The sequence below is a fragment of the Mobula birostris genome, chromosome 9 (assembly GCF_030028105.1).
Source record: "Mobula birostris isolate sMobBir1 chromosome 9, sMobBir1.hap1, whole genome shotgun sequence".
Lineage (NCBI taxonomy): Eukaryota > Metazoa > Chordata > Chondrichthyes > Myliobatiformes > Myliobatidae > Mobula > Mobula birostris.
In genome coordinates this window covers 10715272-10743247 of record NC_092378.1, presented here as the reverse complement: position 1 = coordinate 10743247, position 27976 = coordinate 10715272, and the positions used below count along the sequence as shown (strand labels likewise).

The window sequence follows — 27976 nt, the reverse complement described above, 5'->3', positions numbered from 1 at the left end:
ACCAGCATTTTTTGTGTGTATTGCTAATTAATTAAGTGCCGCCCGGCACGTAAATGTCGGCCCAGATCAGGGGATTCCAACTACCGCTGCAGTACTGCATTCTTTGCAGCAATGTATCAGTCCACAGCCCGGAGGTTGGGGACCACTGGTGTAAGGGAAGGTCTGTCTTCCTTCTCTCTCTGAATCTTCTCTTTCAGGAAGGAAAATGTCTGACAGCCTTGGTCTTCAGTGTCATTCAGTAACCATATTGACTGGTGACATACAAGCTTAAGCTGTCGTGACAGTGCAAAGGTGGGGAGGGGGAGGAAATTGAGAAAACAAATCAATACTGTCTTTGTGGTATCAGCTCATGCAAATACTCTTTACACCAATTAATATAGGTTTACACGATTGTAAATTTAGGACTTAATCCTACATGTTTGGTGGTATAGAATTTCTGACATTTGTCTCAGTGTTAACAAATATTATCTACTCTTAGTGGCCTCTTTGTTGGGTACAAGAGTGGAACCCAGTGTGGTTTTCTGCTGCTGGAAACCTTCCACTTTAAGGTTCAACATGTTATGCATTCAGAGATACTTTTCTGCACACCACTGTTCTAACATGTGGTTATTTGAGTTACCATTGCCCTCCTGTTAGCTTGAACCGGTCTGGCCATTCTCCTCTGACCTCTCTCATTCACAGAGAGTTTTGACCCACAGAAATGCGCCTCACTGATGATTTTTTTGTTTCTTGCACCATTCTTTGTAAACTCTAGAGATTGCTGTGTGTGAAAATCCCAGGATATCAGCAGTTTTTGAGATACTCAATCCATGCCATCTGGCACCAACAATCATTTCATGGTCAAAGTTACTTAGATCACATTCCTTCCCCATTCTGATGTTTGATCAGAAGAACAAATAAACCTCTTGACCACTTCTGCATGTTTTTAATGCATTGAGTTGCTGACGCATGATTGGTTGATTAGATATTTGCATTAATGAGCAGGTGACAGATGTACCTAATAAAGTGGCCTTTGGGCATAGGTTAATTTATGTTGGAATTAACTTCTCTACATGTTCAACAATACTGAGGAATTTTTATTTTTTGTCATTTACTAAGCTTAATAGCTTGTTCCATTAATTAATGTTTAAAGCACTCAGCCTATCTTCAGAAAGGCATTCACAAACCTTCACCTAATTCCTATTACACTGAAACAATATTTGTGTCTTTTCACGTGCAGATTATTACTGAATTGATTTGTAATGTCTTTCACTGTAACACTAGTACCTTGAGAGAGCAACTAACCCAGATTTAAAGATATGTAAAGTATGTATTGTGCTACCCCAAATCCTAATTGCGATGATAGGCTGTCATCTGAGTGTCGGATATGGAAAATCAGAGTCAGATCATTAATATACTAGCAAATAGGTCCCATTTACATATGTCACGCTCTAAAACTGGTTGAATCCATTATGAAGAACGCCTATTGAAAAATTGCAAACAGAAAGAAATGTTTTTGTTAAGTCCCTATAGTGGCAATCTGTGAATAATCTGATAGATCTTCATTTAAAAAAGCAAGAAATTGAAATAACACAATTGATTTACAGTACACTAATGGTTTACAAAAATAAAAATAGCTTCTCTAAATTTTTTGCAATCATATTCCCTTTAAAAAAGTCTTTTGCACTATGATTTAGAATTGCATTGGTTTTGAATGTAACCACTGAATTTTAGTTTTATTTCATTGAATAGGAAGTCGGATTAATTTTGTATTTTGGAATAAAGTACAGTATTTATTGAATGGTGAAATTTCTAACAAAATCAATATTTCTGTCATAAGGAAACCTTCTAAAATTTTCTACAGTGATGGTTATGGTTGAACTTGCTTAGAAGTTAGTTAAGAAATTGACCCACAGAATTAATATTTTGCCAAAATCATTTCAGTTCAAGGGCAGTGACAGAGAAGAATGTAAAGGTCCGGTACCTCATCTGCACATGATTGACATAGAGTTAAAGCACAAACAAATCTGAAGACAAGCAAATATAATGCTGTAGAAACCAGACTGTTCCTCACACTTGAACTGGTGTTATTCGCACTTTTGGGAAAATTAAAATAGCAGGAGAAATGGCAGAAGAAACATGTAAATTTATGAGATTACTGTGTAGAATAGTGATATCTGAACATTTAATAATCTGGCCAGAATCCCTATCTCTGCTGCTTAGGCATTGGCTAATTCGTGTCTTACTTACGCCAGCTATTAAAAAGCAGAGTTAGAAACTCTAGATAAGCTGTTTAACCAATTAGATTATCATCACACAGTTTAGTTTCATGATTATGCCAGGTAAAATGCAAACAGTTATACTTGAGTTGACGAAGAATTCTGCTGGTTCCCTCATTACTAAACTTCCTAAAAATTTTTTTGGGGTGAGAAGGGAATAACATATTTCAAATGCAAACCTCTTGTACTCTGGTATACACAAAATGATAACTTATGAGCAGCTGCCTTGATTTTGTACTCTGATTTGCAAAAGCTTTTTCATCTCTTTCCATGAGATAGTCTTCTATATGGATGTCTGACTGATCCAAATGCTGATACTCCTAATAATCAGCCATTCTTTCTGGTTTTCTGTTACCAGTATTCGAATACAGTGAATGTCAAAGTTAACCTTGTGGCCAATATCCTTTATCTCAATATTTCCATGTTTAAATTCTCCTAGCGTGGTGTAGCTAGAACATTGCTTTTCCTTTTTCACCATCAGCAAATTTTGGCCAACCTCCAGTCTTCCATGATGCAAGATGTCATTTTGTCTGTCGTCTGTGCCCGTTTGGATTTTCAGTTTATCAATTTTAGCAGGTTTGTCGAGCACAATTATGAAATAATCTCCAGCTGAAGCTGATTTTCCCCAGAAGTATTCATCGACACTGCTGTATGCTTTACTGGGATTGTAGTGTTCGAACACGTTCATGTTTGTACAAAGAGTTGCGGGTGGATTGTCAGGAATATCAAAGGAATCCTCTTCAAAGTCATCATCTTTAAGTTTGTTTTCAGTCCCTCTGAAGGAAGAATAATATCCCATGTGCTGAAACAAAGAAGGCTTGAACCGTATGATATCTTTCTGGGCAAGCAATCCTTGGAAATGGATGAGTAGCCAATCACATGGCATTTCCTGATAAAACATTAGTAAAAATTGTGCCAGTCGAGGGAGGTCACAAGAATGGTAGAGTTTTCCAATATATCCTAATTTAGAAAACTCTAGTGTCACCCAGTAGGAGCCTTCTCTTGAGGTAATTACTTTTTTAATGGCTGATAGGAAGTTTTTAGAGCAGTGTACATCATCTTCCAACATGACGTAGTAGTCTGACAAATTAGCACAAAAGTTAAGTAGAAAAGCATAATCGGCATTCTGTTTAGATCTAAATCTTACGCGATCTTCGGGATCATTATAGTTCCTTTTGAGGCCATCTAAACTGGGGTAGTACTCCTCTGGAGTATGAATAACCATCAGTCGGCCAGATAGAATGTGATGAGCAAATTTTCTGGAGATGTCTTGGACGACATTTTCACACCACGATAGATCAAAATCTGCTAAGTGCACAATAACTATAATTTCATTCAGTTCTTCATAGCTGGACTGATCAAAGATGGATTTAATTGTTTCTAGTAGGTAGTTACCTCGTTTCCTTTTCACAGATGATAGTCCTACTGTTAAATATTCTGCACAAAAGATTAGGAAAAAAAAGTTACTGCTAAATCACAGGCTATTTCAACTTTTAAAAATTGTATTAATTTATTTATTGGGATACGGTGCAGAGTACCGCCCAGAAACTCCCAATTTAACACTAGCCTATTCACAGGACAGTTTACAATGACCAATTAACCCACTGCCTCTCAAAGTCCAACTCTACATCCCCGTTGTGAGAGGTGGAATCAGGTAATGCTGGACAACAGGGCTCTAGTGAAGCTGTATAAGCCAATTCCCTGTACAGTGGGTACAATGGATTATCAAAACATTTATGAACTTCGACCATACTACTGACTTTGGACAATAGAGGCGGGAGATCATCAGTGGGAGCTCTACTTGAAGCTAAGGGCCGAAGAAGAAGAATTAACCTACCGACTGGTACGTCTTTGGACCGTGGGAGGAAACCAGAGCAACCAGAGTTAACCCACAAGGTCACAGAGAGAACATCCAACCTCCTTACAGACAGCAATGGGGAATGAACCCGGGAGTTGCTCCTACTGTAAAGTGTTGTGCTAACTACTGTGCTACTGTGCCACGCCATCAACTGGGATATGTGTTGATGGATTCTATCAAAGTAAAATCGCTGCATGTTTAATAGAAATCAACTCACTTTTTCTAGCTATAGGAAATCCTGCAAGGTAACGATAGGTGACGTTTATTGCTCCTGAAAAGTTAGTTAAATCTTTGAAAGTATGGACATATTTTTCAGAGTTAAGTTGATGAGAAGTCAATTCTCTAGAAAGTCTTCGCTCTCCTTCCTGAAAAATAAGGGAAAATGAGTCATATTTATGCATTAAATAATGAAGCAAAGAAGCTTAAATTTTACAAATCCTTTCTGGTTCTCTGTTCTAATTACAGATATGCAGTTTTAAAGTTGAAGTAAAATAGGAAATTCTAGACATACACAGCAGGTCAGGCAACGTAAATGGAAAATTTGTCCAAAGCTTCTGGTTGGCATGTTCATAGTCGGACAGCAGCTTTCCAATGCAAATTCAACATTAACACACCACAATTTTGTTCCAGAGTCCGATGAACCTTTTAGGGCAGAGGCCGGATGACCATGCTTCATAGGAATACTAATTCGGAAAGTAAGAAGAATGCCACTCTGATATGGTGTTTAAAGAACAGAATCAGTACCCCACAGGATGGCAGGAGAAGCAGCACTTTGCGGAAAAGTGTAGGGATCAAAGATATTGCCTATAACAACAGGAACCTTCCAGGATTTTGGGTTAAAAAGTGCAGTCTCTGATAACGTCAATGAGAACTGAGGTGGGGGAGCATCTGGTGGAAAAAAAGGCAGATGTTCCTGTAGGATATAACTGCAATATGTCAAAGTCGAGGTGGTGGAGCTTCTCATTTGGATATGCCAGCATTATGCTTACATGACTACACCAGCAATTCAGAGACTTGGATTAATGATATGGACTCATGGCTTCAAATGCCAAAATGGCAATTCAGCCTTTTGTTACGTACCCCGTAACTGGGTTGCCAAACCAGCAGAAATGGATCACTCAGTTGGAGTCTGGATTACTGGAACTAAGAAAGTTTTATTAAAGAAATAAGCAACACAGTACTCTAATCAAAAGGATAATAAATACAACAGTTCAGCAGTGATAAACCCACATGTACACAGAACTAGGATAATAGGATCAATCAAGCTCTATCGTCGTCTAGGGGTAAATGACCAGTTTCAAAGTGACGCAAGGTTCAGTTCAATCGAGTTCAGTTCAGTTCACAGTAATCACTGCCGTGGGAGAGAGAGAGAGAAAGCAAATGAATATTCAAAATGGCTTCCACACAGACCTTCGATATTCCTCGCAGTTAGCTTTCGGGCGAGCCTTTTGTAATGTCTTCAGAGGTCACCGACTGTGACCCCTCCGTTTCAGATACGATCGTTCCTCTGCAGTGAACCTGGCACCCAGGCAAGGGCGGACACACACCAGGTTCCCGCCGATCATACCTTTCCACCCTGTGCGTCTATGGCTTGGTCCCGCGAACAGCCCCCCAAAACTCCCACTGACTTGTGGGAGGCGCACCGCTTCCAGGGTCTCATTACCTCGTGGTGTCGTGTGTGTCTTGCCTTAGCGGACCTGTCCCCTTTTATCCCCCTGCTGGGGTATCGCCTGTCCATCACACTTCAAACAGTTCAGGGTTCAAAAAGGGAGCCGATCTTGACAGCTCTCAGACCGGTGTCTCCTTCCGTTAAACTCTCCCGTCTCGTCATTAACATTTCCAAATGCTGCTCCATTATCTTCCTTATCTCTCTTTCTCCTGAAGACGGGTGGCAGATCAACTGTTGATCCCACTGGTGCCAACACAGGACAGTTAACATCTTAGTCTATGAGTACTTTTTGTAACCCTCTTTCGTCACACCCCTCACCTTTAAGGATTTTTACCGGGGTAAAAATTACAAACATGAATACATTATTAGATACACACAAATATACACCTTCATCAGCTATTTGGCTAATACAGAGAATTTTAAGTTGTCAACACCTTGACAGACAGTCAGCAATCACATTTTCTGTTCCTTTTATATGTGTTATTAATAATCCCCTAAACCAGGCTCCAACTTAACAAACTTCATAGTGGCCGAAAACACTGATGAATTGCGATCAGTGTAACCTCTCATTGGGTTTCATCCCGGACCACGATAACAAAGGTCGTCGCATCCCGACTTAGTTTTCTCTCGCAAGGGCTTAGTAGGAGGGGGAGGGGTAGTAACCGCAGAGTTATTGCAAAACTTCCTACAGTACCCCACCATCTCCAAGAGCCTTCTGAGGGCCCTCTTGTCTGTCGGGGTTGGGATGTCAGAGATAGCCCGCACCTTAGCTTGCATCGCTGCCAGCTGCCCGTGTTACCACAATTCCCAGATAAGTGACCTTCGTGTGGCCGAACTCATTTTTTTCAAGGCTCACTATCAAGCTGGCTTCAGACAGCCGTATTACATTGCCAATATACACTTCTGTGTTGGTTAGCCCTTTCGTCACTGAATTACTCATTCTATAGGAGTGTTGCTCGCTAGGCTAACCCTAGTTTCACAGACACCACCCAACGTCCCAGTTCTTTGCATCACCTCAGGACAATCAAACACACGTGTGCGAGCCGTTTAATTAATTCTCCTAAAGAGTCGCTTTGTTCGGGGATTAAGGGAGAGACCTTATCAGCAGAGCTGGCCAAAACAATAGCCTTCTCCCATCTGGTCGCTACCATACTCATCTTTTCAAAATGTTTCTTTTTCTTATCAGGGGGACTCTAGCTTCATTGATTTCTGCGCTAACACCGAGTAGGTTTGTTAGCGTATCAAAAGCCTGTGACCGTCTCAGTTCGCGTCTGCCATAATCAATAACATCCTTCCTCCTGTGCAGCCAGGAACCCTCTTTCATGATTCTGACAACTGTTTCCTTCAGCACCTCAAAATGTCCACTGAGGGGTACCTTGTGGGCCAGGTTAAAAATCTCATCCCCTTAACTCTTTTGCACCACCCCCCTTTCCTCAACTGCGGGTACGGTACTTGGTCTCCCTTTCTTCCGTAGCACTTCCTCCTCCACACAATAGCCTACTGGTTCCCTTTTTAATTCTGCGTCAGAGAGAGCTGTCTCCGCCAAAAGCATCAGCCCCTCGTCTCGCTCCCGCGCCTGCACAAATTCCTTCCTGGCTAATGCTAGGTCTGTCTCAGCTCCCCCACTACCTCTTGTTTCACTACACTCCTTCTTTCCACTTTCTACCTCCCCCTGGTACAAGGCTGGTAGAAACGTCTCAGCTAAATTTACTTCGGCAGTCCCGGGATGAACCTGTGAGTCCACGGGCGGGGCCTCAATGCTGGCAGGCTGACCTGTCAAGCTCACTGTCGAGAACACAATTCCCCCGGCGAGGTCATTACCGAGCAAGACTTCCACGCCTTTCATCGGTAATTCGGGCCTCACCCTGATCATGACTAGTCCAGAGACCAAGTTGCTTTGTAGGTGTATCTGGTGCAAAGGGACTGCCTCTGTCCCTTCCCCAATACCTTTGACCTTGACCTCCCCAGTCTGGGTCTCTGAGCTAAACTCTAATACACTCTTCAGTATCAATGACTGACACGCTCCCGTGTCTCTCCAGATCCGCACTGGAACTGGGTTTAACCCCTCCTTCACCGACACCAATCCGGCGGAGATAAACCTCTCGCGCCCTTCCTGAACTTTGGCAGACCTTTCCTCTCCTAGCGGTTCGTTTACCAGCTCGATACAGCCAGTCAAAATCGCCGTTTTTCCTTTTCCTGTCTCTTTCTTTGGGGCAAAGCACCTGGACGCAAAGTGTCCGACTTTCCCACAATTATAACAGATGACCCCAGGAAACTTCCTACCAGACTGCTCCCGGTCTACCTTATCCTTCTCACTAGTCCCCGGCTTACTTTCTGACTTTTCTGGCGGACTCTCCCCGCCGTCCTGACTACCCTTCCGGTAGCCTTTACTCGGGGCAAACTTCATTTTATGCGTCAACGCGTACTCATCCGCTAACTTAGTTGCGGCTAACGTGGCTGCCTCTTTCTCATCTAGGTAGGGTCTCATACCTTCAGGGACACAACCTTTAAACTGCTCAATCAGGATCAGCTGTAGCAGTCTGTCATAATCCCCATCCACCCCCTTCGAGGCGCACCAACGCTCACAATATGTCTGCATCTCACGGGCAAACTCTAAATACGTGCGGTCCCACTGCTTCCTCGCATTCCGGAACCTCTGCCAGTATGCCTCCGGGACCAACTCATAAAACCTGAGGATGGCCTCTTTCACCACCTCATACCTCTGGGCATCTTCCGCGGACAAAGCTGAGTAAGCTTGTTGGGCTTTCCCTTTCAGTACACTCTGAAGCAAAACAGCCCAATTATCCCTCGGCCAGTCCTGACTTGTAGCAACTTTTTCGAAATGGAGAGAGTACCGATCCACATCGGTATCGTCAAATGGGGGAACCAGTCTAACCTCCTGGGTCGCCCGAAACCCTCCACCTTGGTTCGGCACGGACCCCTGCTCTGCCCTTATCTTTAACTTCTCCAGCTCAAATTCCCTTTCCCTCTGCCTCTCTTCTCGCTCCAACTGTTTATCCCTCTCTTCTCGCTCCAACTGTTTATCCCTCTCTTCTCGCTCCAACTGCCTCTCTCTCTCTTGCCGTTCTAACTGTCTCTCTCTCTCCTGCCTTTCTAACTGTTTCTCTTTCTCCTGCCTTTCTAACTGCTTCTCTTCGTGTTCTAGCTGCCGTACCCGGAACTCGTGCTTGAGTCTCAGTTCTTCAAGCTGCACCTGTACCACGTCTCCAGCAGGTTTTTCGATAGACACCACCTCCAGCTCCCCTTGGGGAAACACACCTTTAGATACATAGTGCTCTACGATAGCTCTATGTATCTCCTCTCTCCTCATTGTCGACTTCCCCTTAACAAGATTCAACTGTTTGGCCACAGCTGCCAATTCCGCTTTCCTGGCATCCTCTAATGCCTCCAAGGTCGGCACCTTTAGAAATTCCTCAATCTCCATTTCTGCTGTTTGCCTTTTCTTTCTTTCGGGAATTTTAACCCAATCAATTTACTCCGTCCCAAATTTAGTGTTCAAAATCGCGGACGAGAACCCCACTTATGTTACGTACCCTGTAACTGGGTTGTCAAGCCAGCAGAAGTGGATCACTCAGTTGGAGTCTGGATTACTGGAACTAAGAAAGTTTTATTAAAGAAATAAGCAACACAGTACTCTAATCAAAAGGATAATAAATACAACAGTTCAGCAATGATAAACCCACATGTACACAGAACTAGGATAATAGGATCAATCAAGCTCTATCGTTGTCTAGGGGTAAATGACCAGTTTCAAAGTGACGCAAAGTTCAGTTCAATTGAGTTCAGTTCAGTTCACAGTAATCACTGCCGTGGGAGAGAGAGAGAGGGAAAGCGAATGAATATTCAAAATGGCTTCCACACAGACCTTCGATATTCCTCGCAGTCAGCTTTCGGGCGAGCACTTTGTAATGTCTTCTGAGGTCACTGACTGTGATCCCTCCGTTTCAGATACGATCGTTCCTCTGCAGTGAACCTGGCACCCAGGCAAGGGCGGACACACACCAGGTTCCCGCCGATCGTACCTTTCCACCCTGTGCATCTATGGCTTGGTCCCGCGAACAGCCCCCCAAAACTCCCACTGACTTGTGGGAGGCGCACCGCTTCCTGGGTCTCGTTACCTCGTGGTGTCGTGTGTGTCCTGCCTTAGCGGACCTGTCCCTTTTTATCCCCCTGCTGGGGTATCGCCTGTCCATCACACTTCAAACAGTTCAGGGTTCAAAAAGGGAGCCGATCTTGACAGCTCTCAGACCGGTGTCTCCTTCTGTTAAACTCTCCCGTCTCTTCATTAACATTTCCAAATGCTGCTCCATTGTCTTCCTTATCTCTCTTTCTCCTGAAGACGGGTGGCAGATCAACTGATGATCCCACTGGTGCCAACACAGGACAGTTAACATCTTAATCTATGTGTACTCGTTGTAACCCTCTTTCGTCACACTTTAAACTTATTTGCATACATCTGGGATAAAGAGCTAGTCTAAATTTCATCATCATCATTACAATTTGAATATCAATAAAACACATCTGGGTTATTTATACAGCATCTTCATAGAAGGAATTAATACCATAAAACATAGGAGCCCAATAAGTCTTCTTTGCCATTCAATCAGAGCAGATTTATTTTCCTTTTCAATCTTATTCTCCTGTCTTCTCCCTATAACCTTTGACGCCCTTACTAATCAAGAAGCTATCAACTTCTGCATTGAATATGCCCAGTGACTTGGCCGCCATAGCCAGCTATGGAAATAAATTCCACAATTTCACCATCCTCGGCATGAAGAAATTCCTCCTCATTTCTGTTCTAAAGGGACGTCCTGCTATTGATGCTATGCTCTCTAGTCCTAAACTCTCCCACTATTGGAAACATTCAATCTATCTAAGCTTTTCAATATGTTTTCCTCAATAGACCCTGACTTAAATGTGAAACCAGATGCAAGAACATTAACTTACTACCTCAGAAATGGCTTGGCAAGCCACTTACTTCAAGGGCACCAAAGAATTGATAATAAATGCTGATTTCATCAGTGGTATCTACATGCTATGTGACTGTAATTTATGGATCTATTTCTTTAAGCACAATGACTCCCCTTAGCGCTAATTATTGACTGATAACTTATGTATGAACATTGATTCGTTGCTCTCTCTGCAAAGCGGATATACACACTGACTTCTCCTCCAAGTGTGTGCCTTTATTTATTTGGAATGTAGTTGCCCAGACCCAACAAATTGTCAATGACTATGAACCTGAATGTCAGTGAATATCATCAGGATTCGGAAGAAGGAAGAGAGACAGCAAGGGGAAAGAGTGAACCAGTACAAAGGAGGAGGTCACATTTGCTAGAAAAGGGCGCGTAAGTTACAGTGCTCAGTACACAGTGAGAGACACACAACTAGCAAAGCTGAAGTAAAAATAACGTGATAATGGCCTTAATTGGGAAAGTTGATTAATCTGATAGTGCTAACAAGGACTGGGAATCGTATATCAAGAGGGTTGAACTGTACGGTAATGTTAACGATGTAGATGAAGTAAAGAAAGTCTCTATGCTTGTTGGCTTAATGGGCGCTAGAATGTACAGTCTGTTACACAAGTTAATAACTCCTGAAAAGCCAGCAAGCAAGACATTCGACAAAGTTGCTGCAATTTTGTAAAATCACTTGAACCCAAAACTGCTAGTAATAGCTGTGAGATTTAGATTTCACAAAAGGAACCAGTCAAAGTCTGAACGCATTTCTGAATACGTTGTAAAACTGCACAAAATATCCCAGAACTGCGACTTTAGAGATTAACAGACAGGCTTGTATGTAGCATGCATATTCAAAGCATTCAAAAGAGGCTACTGGCAGAAAGAGACCTAACCCTAGAGCGGGCATTGATCATTATAATATCGTCAGAGGATCAGCAAAGGATGTGGCAAAACTACAGAAAAGGAGTTTAGAATATGAAACACTGAAAATGTCCCTGAATGGTGCAAAAAGCCAAAATTGTTATCAGTGCATCAAATCCTCCAAAGATACAAATGACTGTTGGTTTAAAGAAAAAGTTTGCAGAAATTGTCACAGACAAGGCCACATAGAAAGAGAGTGCAAGTCAGGCAAAGCACAACCAAAGAGAAAAAAACACACAGTGAGAAGTTTTAAACACAAAACTAAACAAATTCATAAAGTGACTGAATGTGAAGCTGAATCAGACAACATAGGGTCTAACAAAGGTGAGATGTCATGCCTGGAACTGCATAGTATTACTGAAGTAAATCACAAAATCTTATGAATCACAATAGATGTGTCTGGTGTAAAACTAAAAGTGGAGCTGAATACAGGCTCAGCTTTGGCTATAGTTTCAGAGGCTGCTCACAACAGACTGTTTTCTAAGCTACCTTTAGAAAAGATCTTGATGATGCTCAAGACGTACCCAGGCAAAAAAATTTCTCCCAAAGGAAAACTGAAAGTGAATATTATGTACAGAACACAGCGGTTAGAGATTTATGTGTTGAAAAGTGGAAAGCCAACATATTTTGAACATGAATGTTTTAAAAAAAATCCAACTAGACTGGCACTCAATTAAAGCTGTCAATGTGACGTCAACAGGCAACTGCAGCCCAAATGTTAGTACTAACCACAGGCTGTCACAGCTGCTTAATGCTAATGAGAAGGTGTTTAAGAAGAGTATTAGTAAACTCAAAGGCATGAGGGCCAGAGTTGAACTGGATGAAGCAGAAACACCAAGATTCCATAAAGTGCATCCAGTGCCTGGCATACTACATCCTAAAGCGGACACTGAACTTCAGAGATTGAAGGCATCGGTAATCCTTCCCAGGGTTGAGTAGAGCGATTGGGCCGCTCCCATTGTCCCAGTGATCAAGAAAGGGAAGGCTGGAACTGTTCACATATGCGAGGACTTCAAAGTCAGCATCAACCCTGTGCTGCATACTGTGCAGTATCCCCTGCCATGAATAGAAGACATTTCTACATCTTTGGCAAGGGGAGCAGTTTTCAAAGATTAACTAGCCACAAGCCGATCTGCATATGGAGATTGAGGAGTCAAGCAGGAAATTCCTCAATATCAACACTGACAAGGGATGGTTCCTGGATAATTGTCTCACCTTTGGCATCGCATCAGCTTCAGTAATTTGGCAAACAGCAATGGGCCAAGTGCTCCAAGATATCTTAGGAACACAATGTTATCTTGATGACATTATCATGATTGGCAAGAATGATGAAGAGCACCCCCAGAACCTTGGTAAAATGTTTACCAGGCTGAGTGAGTATGACCTGCGTGCAAAGAGTGAGGAATGTGAGTTTTTCGAAAAGAAATCTCATATTGTGGCCATGTCCTTGACAAGTATGGCTTACATAAATTACAAGAGAAGATTGAAGCAGTGCTATAGGCACACAAACCAGAAAATGTGTCACAACTCAGGTCATACTTGGGCCTTGTAAACTACTACCACTGGTTTCTCCCAAATATTGTTACAATGCTGCACCTATTGAGCGCATTGTACGGACAGGATCAAAGTGGAAGTGGTCAAAAAGATGAGAAACAGCATTCAAGGAAACAAAGAGACTAATAACATCAGATGAACTGCTCACCCATTATGGCCCATCCCTGCCTATTAGACTGGCATGTGATACATTCCCTTATGGAATTGGTGCCGTATTGTCTTACATTATGAAAGATGGATCTAAACACACACTGTCAAAGAGGTACAACGTGCAGCAGCTTTAACAAGACAATATTTACAGAGACCAATGTCCAAAATCCCTACCGCATAGTCAGGAATTAGTTCTGCAAAATCATACGAAGGCATTTGGTCAAGTTTTGTACAAGTTTGTGAATTGACTTACTGTGGATAATCGCAAACAACAGGAATTCTGCAGATGCTGGAAATTCAAGCAACACACATAAAAGTTGCTGGTGAACGCAGCAGGCCAGGCAGCATCTCTAGGAAGAGGTGCAGTCGACGTTTCAGGCCGAGACCCTTCGTCAGGACTAACTGAAGGAAGAGTGAGTAAGGAATACTCACTCTTCCTTCAGTTAGTCCTGACGAAAGGTCTCGGCCTGAAATGTCAACTGCACCTCTTCCTGAAGATGCTGCCTGGCCTGCTGTGTTCACCAGCAACTTTTATGTGTGTTACTGTGGATAATCAACTGTTTCATCCAACAAACCAAGATGGCGTGCCACCCAGATGAATAACCAGCGCGGGAAGGAAATGTGTAATGATGCAGAGGATTTAATTCGGTTGGATGTATAAGTTTATTTTCATATGAAGAATCTGAATTTGATTTTCTGTGAGAACTGATTTTTTTTTCACAGACTTTGATAAGTTACTGAATAAGAATTGTGATGTTGGAGAATTGTCATGAAAGGAGTTAAACTGTGAATCTATAATTTTTGAATTTAAATTTAAACTTGTAGCCTGGAACTGAAACTGAAGTTAACTATAATACTTGAGAATAGGAATTATATTTGGTTTTCTAACTAACCAGGGATAAGTAAAAAGGAAAGTTTAGTCTGTAAACTTTTAAATAGGGAATAACAATAGATCTAATAAAGAAATTGGAGTAACAAAGTTATTCTAATGAATATCACTGATTCTAACTAAACAGGAATTTGGCTTTTGTTGATATCTAAGATTTGGAGCATAAACAGAATGTTTGAATTTTGAATTGTTCTTGCTCGTGTAAATATTTTGTACATATTGTTTTTCTTCTTATAAACTAAACCTTATTTCCAGAAGTGTGTGGTTTCTATTCACTGCCTCCTTCAGATACCTGGATTCTTCTGATGGCCAATTAGCACCAAGTGTAATTTGATTTTCTCTAAAGGATGTGACGACTAGTCACACACGATAAGAACGATGCCACACAGGTGCTATAGATGGATCTAAATGCAGACCGTGTTTGCTTCAAGATCGCTGTCGCGCACAGAATGCAACTATGCACAGATTGACCGAGAGGCCCTTAGTGACAGATTTTCAGCCCCTTGTGTCCATTTCCAATCCCAGGAATGAAATTCCAGTGATGTCTGCTACCTAGTTTCAACGTTAGGCACTTTTCCTAGGAGCTCACTCTCATGACACTGTGTTCAAGGGTGCCAAGCAACACAGCAACTCTGACAGCTTATCACATCTACCATTGTTGACAACTGAAGAAGAAAAGTCATCATTCTGTGACCCAACAGAGGTGTTCCACATTGGTGGACCAGCTGCCAGTAACAAATTCTGAAATACAAAGAGAAGCAAGGAATGACCTGACATTGTCAAAAGTCCATGACATCACCATGCATGGGGGCCACTTATGGTAAACCTATGTTTCCAGAGTTCTCAGTGAGGTGAGACAACAGTCTGTATCTCAAAGAACCCTGATGTGTGGATCTCGTGTTGTGGTTCACTCTGAACTGCACACCAGAGTGTTAGAAAATCTGCATGAAGAACACCAGCAAACAGTCAAAATGATGAGTCTCACCCAGAGTTACGTGTGATGGCCAGGAATAGATAGATGGATTGAAGACTTGACCAAAAGTTGTTTGCGATGCCACAAAGTTCAAAATGCACCCCCACAGACACTGTTACACTGATAGGAGTGGCTGTCTTCACCATGGCAAACAGTGCACATTAACTTTGCTGAGCCATTCATGGACTCCATGTTTCTGACTGCCGTGGATGCTTATTCGAAGTGGCCTTAAGTCATACTAATAAAGCCAACCACATCAGAAAAGGCTGTTTCCTCTCTGAGGAGTCTGTTCTCCAGAAATGGCATACCAGAACAAACTGTGAGTGACAACAGGCCACAATACATATCAGAAGAGTTCAGACTATTCGTGAAGAAAAATGGCATCATACATTTCAAGTCAGCTCCTCACCACCCAGCAATGAATGGGTTAGCTGAAAGGTTTATTCAAACCTTCAAGAAGTCCATTAAAGCTATGAATGAGGAGGACATTTTTCTACAGCACAAAATGGAAAACTTCCTTTTTGTGTATTGGAACTCTTTTCATGCAGCGACAAATCAAACACCTGCAATGCTCCTCAGGAACAGGGATCTGAGATTTTGCATAGAGCTCCTGAAACCAGATTTATGGAGGGAAGTACAGAATAAACAGTTCAGCCAGTTGCTGAGTAAATCTGCAAGGAGCTTTGAGGTTGGACAGGAGGTCCTAGCATGTCATTACGGAGAAGACAAGTAGATACTTGGTAGTATATCTACAAGAACTGGACCACTGATGTTGGAGATCATAAATAGCGTTGTGATGTGGACCAGATTCTTACCTCTCAGTGATGATCATATAACCAACATGCAACAGAGAAAGCTGTGTTTGACAAGGCAACAGCCAGACCTGATACCACTCCACAGGTCTAAAGGCACTATCCAGAATGTAACAGAGCCCCATCCAAAAGACTGAATCTTTTGTATAGTGAAGTTAGTTATGAACTATTGTGAACGCACGTTTATTTGAATTTGGTCCCTTAAAGGGAAATAGAATGTTTTGTTACATATACAGTTTTATGTTACATTAGACTAAAGGGGTGGAAATGTAATGCAAGGATCTATTTCTTTTAGTGCATTTGCTTCCTTAAGCACTAATTATTGACTGATTACTTACCCATGAGCATTGATTTGTTGCTCACTCTGGAAAATTAATACACACACTTACTTTGCTCCAAGTGTGTGCCTTTATTTATTTGATATGTATTTGTACAGACAGAACAGTGACCATATGGAGCATCCAGGACTCTAACATTTGCTACACAGAGCAGAGAGAGGTTCAGCAACCTCACATCTGTTTAGTGTAACATTGCTGTATTTCTCTCTTGGAACCTAGCTATCAGACAGACTATTCTGAGACTCTTCAAGTACTCAGTCATTATTCTTTTTTCATAATTATGATCTCTACCAGTAAGGGTGGGGGTGGAGTGAGCCAGTCATGGATAACTAAGGAATAAAGGAAGGCATCAAACTAAAAGCTTGTGCATACAAAGTTGCCAAGAGTAGTGGGAAACTGGAAGATGGGGAAAACATAAAGAGCATAAAGAAAGGGAAGATAGATTATGAAAATAAACTAGCACAAAATATAAAAACAGATGGTAAATGTTTTTATAATTATCTAAAGTGGAAAAGGGTGGCTGAAATGAATGTAGGTCCCTTGAAGGACAAGAAGGGAGAATTGATCTTGGTTAATGAGGAAATGGCCGAGGCTTTGAATGACTATCTTGTGTCGGTCTGCACAGAGAATGACACATCTAACATGCCAAAGCGAGATTATATGGATGTGATGGGAGGTGAGGACCTTGATGCAATAGCTATCACTTAAGAGGTAAAGCTGAGCAAACTTGTGGGTGCTAATGACAGACAGGTCCCCTGGTCCTGGTGGAATGCATCCCAGGGTACCGAAAGGAAAGGCAGAAGTTATGGTAGAGGCTTTGGTGATAATTTACCAAAATTCTCTGGACTCTGGGTAGGTCCTGGTGGATTGGAAGAAGGTGAATGCAGTACTACTATTCAAAAAAGGATGTAGGCAAAAGGCAGGCAACTATAGGCCAGTTAGTTTAACATCTGTGTTGGGGAAATTCTTGAAACTATCATTAAAGAAGGAATAGCAAGGCATCTGGAAAGAAATAGATCCATCAGGCAGATGTAGCATAGTTTCATCAAAGGCAGGTCCTGTTTGACAGACTTGCTGGAGTTCCTTGAGGATATAATGAGCGCAGTGGATAGAGGGGACAGATGGACATTATTTGCTTGGATTTCTAGAAGGTGTTTGATAAGGTGCCACATAAAAAAACATCCATAAGATAAGAGTGCATAGACTTGGGGGTGATGTATTGGCATGGATAGAAAATTGGTTAACCAATAGAAAGCAGAGAGTTGGGGTACATGGGTATTTCTCTGGTTGGCAGTTAGTGGAGAGCAGTGTGCCACAGGGTCGGTGCAGGGCCCCCAACTGTTCATGATATACATTATCAATCCGGACCGAGTGTAGTGTATCTAAATTTGCTGATGACACTAAAATGAGTGGAAAAGCAAATTATGCAGAGGGTACAGAGAGTCTGCAGAGGGATATAGATAGGTTAAGTGAGCGGGAAAGGGTCTGGCAAATGGAATACAATGTCGGTAAATGCAATGTCATCCTCTTTGGAAGGAAAAATGGAAGATCATATCATTTAAATATAAAATATTGCAACATGCTGTGCAGGCAGACTTTGGAGTGCTCGTGCATAAGTCACAAAAGGTTAGTTTGCAGGTGCAGCAGGCAATCAGAAAGGCAAATGGAATGTTGGATTTCATTGCTAGGGGGATTGAATCTAAGGGTAGGGAGGTTATGCCACAACTGTACAGGGTGCTGGTGAGGCCACACCTAGAGTAGTGCATGCAGTTCTCTTCTTCTTACTTGAGGAAGGATAGACTGGCTTTGGAGGTGGTGCAGAGGAGGTTCACCAGGTTGATTCCAGAGATAAGGAGGTTAGACTATGAGGAGAGTTTGAGTTGCCTGGGACTGTTGTCACTGGAATTCAGAAGGATGAGAAGAGATCTTATAGAAACATACAAAGTTATGAAACCGATAGATACGAAGGAGGCAGGAAAGTTGCTTCCATTGGCAGGTGAAACTAGAACAAGGGGATATAGCCTGAAGATTCAGGCAGAGTTAATTCAGGATGGAGATGAGAAGGAGCTGCTTTTCGAAGAGCATGGTGAATCTGTAGAATTCTCTGCCCAATGAAGCAGTGCAGGGAAATTAAGGGTTATGGCGAAAAGGCAAGTAGGTGGAGATGAGTCTTACTGAATGGAGGAGCAGGCCTGATGGGCTAGATGGACTACTCCTGCATCTATTTCTTATGTTCTTATGTACAAGGGAACATCAGATTCAAGGCAATTCAAAGCAAGAAAAACAAGCTGTTTCATGGAAATTAGACAAAGTGCATCAGCCTATATTTTTAGCAGTCAGAGCTATTCAGTACAGAAGCAGACACTTTGTTCCAACTCATCCACGCTGACCGAATTGTTTAACTGAGTTAATCCCATATCCCTACAAACCAGGGCTTCCCAAGTTTTTTTATGCCAAGGAGCCTTCCCATTAACTGAGGGGTCCGTGAACCCCAGGTTGGGAGTGCCTGCTCTAACCCTTTGATCTCTTTTCCTGTAAAACTTTTGTACCCATGTAATTGTCCAAATGCCTTTCAAATGTGATAATCGTACCTGCCCCTAACACTTCCTCTGACAGTTCATCCCCTATACTCACCGCCATCTTAGTTGAATAGATCCATTAGCAGTTTAGCAGGGTTGATGACTTTGAAGTGCTGCTCTCGTTGGAAGGAACCCGGGGAACACACAATGCCTAACTGCTGTCTTGATACTATGAAGTCTCACAATATTGGACAGCACCGTCTGCCAATATTGTCAGTAGAAGATGTGAAGGATCCACAGTGAGAGTCTGGGGTTAATGGAGTGACAATTTGACAGAAGAGGATTGTGGGAACCTAAAGGCACTGAGGGTGACACAGAAGCAGTTAGTGTTGCACCTTATAGTGCCGTAAGATCAGGGTTCGATTCCCACTGCTCTCTCTAATGAGTTTGTACGTTTTCCCCATGACCACACGGGTTTCCTCATAGTGCTCCAGGTTCCTTTCACACTCCAAAAAAAGACATAAGAGTTAAGGTGAGTAAGTTGTGGGCATGCTAGGGTGAAACACCAGGCTCTTGAACCAAAGGGGATAAATTCAGTCAACTTCACTTACCCATCATTGAAATGTTCCCACAACTTCTATGGACTCACCTTCAAGGATTCTTCATCTTATGTTCTCAATATTTATTGAGTATTTATTTATTACTGGACAAAAAGGAATTTTGCTAGCTAAACACTTTTGGGTGCATCTTACAGATTTTGGTCTGTTGATCATGAAAATCACCATGAAATTTTACTATCACATACCATTTTTTTAAAAATTGTCTATATTTGTTACTTCAATTCATAATTCAAGTCAGAATAACTGATGCCAATATTAAGAAAGGTCCACAAATCAAACAGGACATCAAAGACAGGAAATTCAAAGAATTTCTAGTGGGACCGGAGAAAATTGCATGGAAGGCATCCAAAGACATTGTTGAAATTTTTCCGGGCAACTACAGAGCACCAAACTACGTGCAGCTGGTTGACAACATACTTCAAGCACACAAAACCATCAAGTGCAACATGTCACTGAAGGTTCACTTTCTGCCTTCCCATTTAGACTTCATCCCTGCAAATCTTGGTGCTGTCAGTGACAAGCATGGTGAGAGGTTTCACCAGGAGATTGTGACCATGAGGATACGGTATCAGGGCGACTGGAATCCATCAATGCTGGCTAATTATTGTTGGACACTTAAGTGAAAAGCCTCAGACACTGAGTACAAATGAAAATCATCAACAAAAGATTTTTAGCTTAGTTGAACTATTGCAAACTGTCAACTCCATTATGTAATTAAATGCATTATATTCAATAAAAGTTAATTTCCTTTTTCCTCAAATTCCTATGTGACACAAGTAATCTGAAGCTATATTTGTGTTCAGCTTCATGTGGTGTGTCATAAGCAAAAAAACCCAAGTAAACAGCAATTTTGAAAATAAAATTGTCCAGTATTATTATTATTATATCCTTCTTGTTATATTTGCAGTTTGTTGTATTTTACACACTGGTTGAATGCCCAGTTTGCTGTGCTCTTTTATTGATTCTATTATGGTTATTATTCTATTATGAGTATGCCCACAAGAAAATGAATCTCAGGGGTGTATATGATGACATACGTGTATTTTGATAAGCAATGTCCTTGAACTTGCACTTGACATTGACATTGGTGCTGGCAGCATGGAAGCTGGATATTTGCGGGTTGCAGCCAGCACATACTCAGATTCCATTGGTCATTGATACAAGCCACACATTTCACTGTGCAGGTATGTGACAAATAAAGCTAATATTTAGTCTTTTTCAGCCTTGCTCATGACATGAATGTTAAGGTTCCTCCGATCTGGGAACTGGTTGGAATATGCATATAGTCTAACCATTTAAGTGGAAATGCTGTATTCCCAGGTGAAATAGCTCACCTGGGTAAGCAATCTACCTGTAATGGTTTAATTAAAGTGAAGATACGAGAACATGGATTCATCTTGTTTTCTAAAAACTTGACAGATGACTTTATATTTATGTCACAACCACGGATTCAGCAGCACAGCAGATAAGGCAATTGCGCTCGTGGATGTGCACGTTAGCTAATTGTTATAGTATTTAACTCCACTCTTTCCATCGTACTGCTTGTCAAGACTTGGACCGAGCACAGCAACGCTTCACTGCTTGCTTCCATTTGGCCTTGTCTGAGAAATTGGACTGTCGAGTCAAATGACTCTGAAGGCTAGTAGTATTCATTTATATTTAGTTATTCCTTTCAGCTGCAGTGTAGGCTTCGTTTTCCATTTGAGAATTTTTGTTTAATGGCCCTGTTTGGCCTAGCGGTTATTGTTTTCTTTTCTCTCTAACTCCGTTTTCATTAAAGTCTGTGAACTATCGACCGGCTTCACTGTCTCTCACTCTGGACTTGGACCATATCTGAACCCGGTGACTATTTATTATCTTAGTCAACCAGTGTATATTTAAAGAGAAATATTTATGCTTTAGAACTGCTTCACTGGTTCACAATGGTTCAATTTAATATGAGAGAATGTATACAGTATACAACCTGAAACCTTTACTCTTCACAGACATTAAGAAACTTCAAAGAATGAATGATAGTAATATCAGAACTCCAAAGCCCCCTCCCCCTCCCACACACAAGCAACAACACGAAGCATTGACATTATGGTTATAGTCTTTATGTGATTAGATAGCTCACTTACTTCAAAATATATCACCAAATATAACCATGATTGGATTTCAACATTATTGTCATTCACATTGCTTACCATGACATATCGGTCCTCTTCCAGAAACAGATTGAGACAAAGGAGACAAATCGCAAGGCAAGCTAACAGTGGAACAGTTGAACGCTTCCGGAAACATCTCATTTTCTCTGCACATTTCCAATAGAGTCTCATGATAAATCTGACCTCAAATTTCCCTGGAAAGTTGGAAGAAAAATGTTTATCAACAACAAAAGTAGACAAAAAAAGTGAACAGCATAGGCTTGGATATACAAATTGTACAAATACACACAACATGCTTTTGCACATACACACAGACAGAGAATCATATAAATGTATAAATAAACACATGCACACCTATGCACACACTTGTCCCCTTTATGTCCCCTTTATTAACAAGTATATTGCATTATTCCTTTAAACATTGCTTAATTTTTAGTTTGCTGTGAGAGTAATTTTTTCAGCATGTAAGAGAACTCAAAACTTGGACTAATACTGTGAGCAAGAACTCAAACTGTAACATTTCAGTAACTTATTCAACTCCTTCCACACACTGAAAACAGCACAATGTCACTTGACTTGCAGTCAACAATAAATCAGGCCATTTTTCCTATTTTTATATTTTTTTCTGTTTGTGTAGAACTTTAATGAACTACAAGGAGTTTAAACCATTTCTCAAGGTTCCCCCTACCTTCTTTGCTATTGAATCCTTGCATCTTTCTTCTCTTGATACCTCCCAAATACTCTGGAGTCTAAGACTAGAGTTTTAAGATATGAAGTAAGAAGTTTGAAAGGATCCTGAGGAATTATTTCTCTCTCAGAGGGTAGTTACAATCTGGAACATATTACTTGAAATGGGTAAGAGGCTTTTCATCATCACCATCATTATGTGCCGTGTCGTATGATGCAGGCGATCACAGTCAATGACCATGATTGTTCTTGGCATATTCTTCTACAGAAGTGGTTTGCCATTATCTTCTTTTGGGCAGTGGTTTTACAAGACAGATATCCCCAGCCATTATCAATTCTCTTCAGAGATTGTCTGCCTGGTGTCAGTGGTCACATAACCAGGACTTGTGATATGCACCGGCTGCTCATATGACCATCCACCACCTGCTCCCACGGCTTCACATGACTCTGATCAGGGGGCTAAGCAGGTGCTACACCTTGCCTAAGGGTGCCCAGCAGGCTAGATGAGGGAAGAGGTGCCTTACACCTCCTTTGATGGAGAGGTATCTGCACCACACCACACATAGGGACTTTTACATTCATAATATCATAAAGGTAGAAGTAGGCCTCAAACCAAGAACTGGTAAATGGGATTCGTATTAATGGCTGGCATGCAGAAGGGCCTGTTTTGGGGGTATTAGGCTCTGAAACTATGGCCTCAGTCTACAGTACGCTGACAATGTGTTCACTGCTTTCTCCCTCTCTGACAATGAGAGAGACAATTTAATTATGTTTGACACTGCGCAGAACCTGAGGCTTATTGACTGCAAACATACACAGAAACTGCAGGAAAAGCTCTGCAACTGTAGAGAAAGGAAGAAACCTTAATATTTGAAAAACAAAGTCTGATCATCAGGGAAAAAAGCTTCTGGCCAGAACTATTAACTTTATTTCACCATCTAGATATATGGCCTGACTTGCTGAATATTTTACTTTACTTTATACTTTATTGTCGCCAAACAATTGATACTAGAACGTACAATCATCACAGCGATATTTGATTCTGCGCTTCGCGCTCCCTAGAGTATAAACCAGTATTTCCAACTAGCTTGGCTTTAACTTTAGATTTGCAGCTTCCGCTGTATTTCAGTTTTGTGTCTTTGACTGAGTCGGGTCACCAGAACTCCATTCAGTATCAATGGAGATATTACAGCTTCACTAAATGTCTGACTGGCATTTGGTCTCAGAAATAGCACTGTGCATCCTGGTACCCAGTACCGAGGAAGGCAACAAAATACTCCTGCCCCCCAACAAAGCAACCTCAGCTCAGGAATAAGAGGCAGAAGGTCTCAGCAGCCCAAGCTATCTGTGGAGACAAAATATGGTCTAAATTCTATATTTTATTATATGGCTATTAATATTATAATGGAGATGAAGTACTTCTGCAGCTGCCAGTTACGGTGCGTTTTACCTGACAGTTTGATTTATCCCACTGAACATTCTTATCTTGGAATGGGTGCTTATCTCACTGAAATTGCCAAAGAGCAGGCAGAGTTTTGAGGGTAATTCAATACCAAAGAAAAGGCAGAAATTAGATAGATGTGTGCTTTATATTCTCCGGCTACTTACCTATCGATAAGTATTTGCTGACCATTTTAATCTGCTCCATTGAGAAAGGATCAAAGCCAGCAGAATGTTTACTTTGTAACATCAGGTCCTGATGGTCTTGGTCGGACTCAGCTGCAGTTTTAAAGAGGATGCCAAACCTGACAAGTGATGAAGAGGGTCAAAAACATAACAAGTTCTAAACAGTAAGAGTAAAAAAACTTTTCCTGCTATTCACTTGGGTCTTGGTGGAGTGAGTTTTAGGTCTCTCTGTCTCAATCACATCTTGGTCATGAGAACATTCTCCTCTCCGTCACTCATCTGGTTTCTGTTAGAGATAACAAAGATAGGGAAGGGGTTTAACTGAAGGCAAGTGGTGCAGTGGTAACCTTTGTTAATAGATGATCCTCGTGGTAGTGAGAATTTTATTTGTTTCTTTTTCTTTCATTGGATGAAGGCTCGCATGCATTACTCATTCTGAATTATTCTTAAACCAACTCAGTGTAGTGGCTCACTGCCACATCTTCACAGTTCCAGTGACCTGATCATAATCCTGACCTCTGATGCTGTCAGTAGTGAGTCTGTACATTCGTCCTGTGACCACATGAGTTTTCTCTGGTCCTTCAGTTCCTTCGTACATTCCAAATTTGAGCAGGTTGTTTTGTCTATCGGCCACCACGATTACACCTGAGTGTAGGTGAGAGGTGTAGTGGGGTGGCATGGTAGTGAAGCAATTAATGTAATACTTACAGTGGCATCTGTAAGATCGGGGTTCAATTCTCACTGCCACCTGTAAGGAATTTGGATGTTCTCCCCATGACTGCTTGGGTTTCCCCAGATGCTCCAGTTTCCTCCCACAGTCCAAAGATGTATTTTTATGTTTGATAACTTCAAAACATCAAGTTAATTCAAATAAAGGTGGGAGTCAGAAATATGGGTGTACACTTCGTTTTTATTTCATTCGAGGCGCGCACATATCACTTGGTAGCATGATGATGTATGCAATCAGCATATTTATGCATAAAACCTGTTCTTAATTATTTAAATGAACAGGAATGCTTGATCAACCAATATATATACAAGATTACTAAAATATTATTGAAATATTGAATACACAATATATATGAGTTAGGGTTATTGAGTTGTGGGAATGCTGTGTTGGCTGTGGAAACATGCCGACACTTATGGCCTGCCCCCAGCACATCTTTGACATAAGCGATGAATTTCACTCTGTTTCAATGTTTCGATATACGTGTGACAAACAAAGCTAATCTTTAATCTTAAAGTTTAGAAGCTGTGGGGGAGTGGATAGCAATGCATGGAGATAAAATAGGTCACGGTATATTTAGCATACGTGGATGCACTTTAGTCGATATGGATTTGTTACGCTGAAAGCCCGTGTAAATACTGTATCGCTCTTTACTCTATGAAAAACTTGCTAGGCAATTATAAAGTGAAATTAAAAGTGAATGCCAGTGGCGTGAGTCTGAAGTCATGCAGATCAGCAGATTTTTTTCCCTGAAAGGTACTAGTTAACCCAATGTATTTTTACAACAAACCCAGTAGTTATTAAGGCCACAATTCATGATATTTAATTCCAGATATATTTAATTAGCTTAGTAATTAATTAAGACTGTCCAAGATTTAAAATAATTTTTGATTCAATATGTCTAGCTCTGGTTTCCAGCCCAGTAACATAGCCACTATGCTATCAGAACCTACAAAGCTCACATCAGATTGTAAAAGATCTCATCTACCTTTGGATATTTTTGGGGGGATAGAGTGGATTCAGTACAGAGGACTAGAGGTGGTCCCTGGGACTGATGACTACAAAGCACAAGTTTGCTCATTTTGTACTTTATGCCTGTCAGGCTGCCTGACAGTTCTAAGGCAGTGGAAGGCATCAACAAAATTATTAGTAAGGGAGATTTGGATGCCATCAGAATCCATGTAGAACCTAAGTTTCACATTGATTGCTTGTCAGTCTTATAGCTTTTACATTGATTCTATTCTATTTCTTTGTTCTACTGTGAATGTTTTCAAGTGACTGTGAATGGTGACATATACTTTGATAATAAATTTATCTTGATCTTTGAGGAGGTGTTTTCAGATATGATGTTGAGGGGAATTGGACGAGGCTTGAAGACTCTAATGATAATAGGAAAAGGAACGCTGGGTATTGATTTTGGGGATACAGGAAATGGTCATTAACAGAAACAAATACTCATCAAAAACAAAATTTTGAATCAATTACTTTCAGATTTCCATGCTTATGCCAGAAATGTTTTATTTAACTTTTATCTGGGTGAGTTGAACACTTACAACATAAAACATAATCCTTGTTCATTTGGATAGCAATCAGTTTCAAAGTTATACAAAACATACTTTTTTCCAAAAAAAAGTTTGTTTATTTAAATCTAAATTATATTTAATATTTTCCAGAGATCTCTTGAGGGTTGATGCTTCTAGCACCAGTTATAGTTTTGTCCACAAGATGGCAACTATGATCACATATAGATTCTAGAGAAGCTCAGCTCTCTGTAGCTTCAGAGAAAATCTTTACTACCGCATACACAATCACTTGCATGCCAATATTTGAATATAAAAACTAGCAGTTCGATTTCAAACACTGTACTGAGTTAGCTGACCTCAGCCAGGGTGGCTTTATGGCCTTAATATTGAAGAATGGTCTTAAAAACCTGGACGAGGAAGGAAAAAGAAAACAAAATCAGCCTGGTTTTCTACTCTTCACTTTGAGTAACTGTTCTGTAGCCCCAGCTGGAAATGTGATGTACAGATGCGTGGTTGTCAGGTGAAGATAGGATCGACCTTATACATCGAAAGAGCTTCAACACTTAAATCGCCCACTGCCACTCACCTGGCTCTACAGTAAAATAATGACCTGTTCTCAGAGGGATAGCTGGATAATTAAACCCAAGGAACCACAGTTTTGACATAGACTTGGAAAGAAATAACTTTAAGAGGAAATTGAAAAGTTGAGCATTGATTTAGTTTTAAATCTACAACCATATGTAACTTTCCAATGATAAGTTGGACTAGAAAGCAAAACTGTTGTTTAGATTTATTCTTCCATGAATATCAGGACATATTAAGTGATTCCACCTCCACCACATAAACACAGAAGTCGAAGGTGTGTAATTACCCATCATTCATCAGTTATAGTTTCCTAGGTAATAATTGTTTTGACAAAACAAATGAATCCTAATTTTCAAGTCTTTCCTTTGAAAATGCATATTTGCAGAATCTCAATCATCATTCCATGGGTTGATTTCATAATAAGTCACTTGATTTTGATGAACTTAAAGCAAGGCAGTGCTTGGTTTTCCTTTGAGGATGTTGTTGTTATTTTAAAAAGGATTTAATATTGATTGCCCAAAACATCAACCTGTTTCAGTGAAGCTGAATTATTGTACTGTGCAAATCTGAATGATTAAGGAGTGTGGTGGCATAGTGGGTAAGATACTGGGCTGTCCCTTTGAATCACACCATGCTTTTTAAATACAGGTGATCAAATAAATTTGTTTTTTTTGAGAAAAGAGCTCGTCTCAACAGAAGTATTTATGTAGCATTTAGATTATTGTAAAAACCAACCTGGTGTGCAAGTTCCTTCAGGAAAGGAAATATGCCTTTCTTACCTGGTCTGGCCTATACGTGACTCCAGACTCACCACTGAGCTCGACTCTTAACTGCCTCATTGGTCAGGGAATATTAGTGATGGACATTAAGTGCTGGCTTGGACGGGGACCCCCGCATCCTGTGAATGAAGTAAAAAGAAACCTTCTTAGGATTCTAATTGGAATGAAGGAATCGCAGCTGATTAGACAGTGAGATCTTTTATCAGTTCCACGAAGCAATACAGAGAAAGATGTTTAGCCGTAGGATCACCTCCAGAAGAAATTGGATCTGATATGATTACAGCTCACACCATCAGCCCCTAATTTCCCAACCCCACCATCCAGACTATACCGACTGCCTATTTACCACTTTGCAAACA

General features: G+C 41.0%; 1 protein-coding gene across 1 annotated transcript; it reads right to left on the bottom strand.

Annotated features, from left to right (window-relative positions):
• Positions 1-2541: 2541 nt before the first annotated feature.
• mgat4c (mgat4 family member C) lies at positions 2542-21861 on the bottom strand. The gene is made up of 3 exons (XM_072269290.1): positions 21730-21861; positions 4334-4481; positions 2542-3695 (listed from the first exon to the last, which is right to left on the bottom strand). The coding sequence occupies exons 1-3, from the start codon at positions 21859-21861 to the stop codon at positions 2542-2544; spliced, it is 1434 nt and encodes a 477-aa protein (XP_072125391.1).
• Between the last annotated feature and the right edge of the window lie 6115 nt (positions 21862-27976).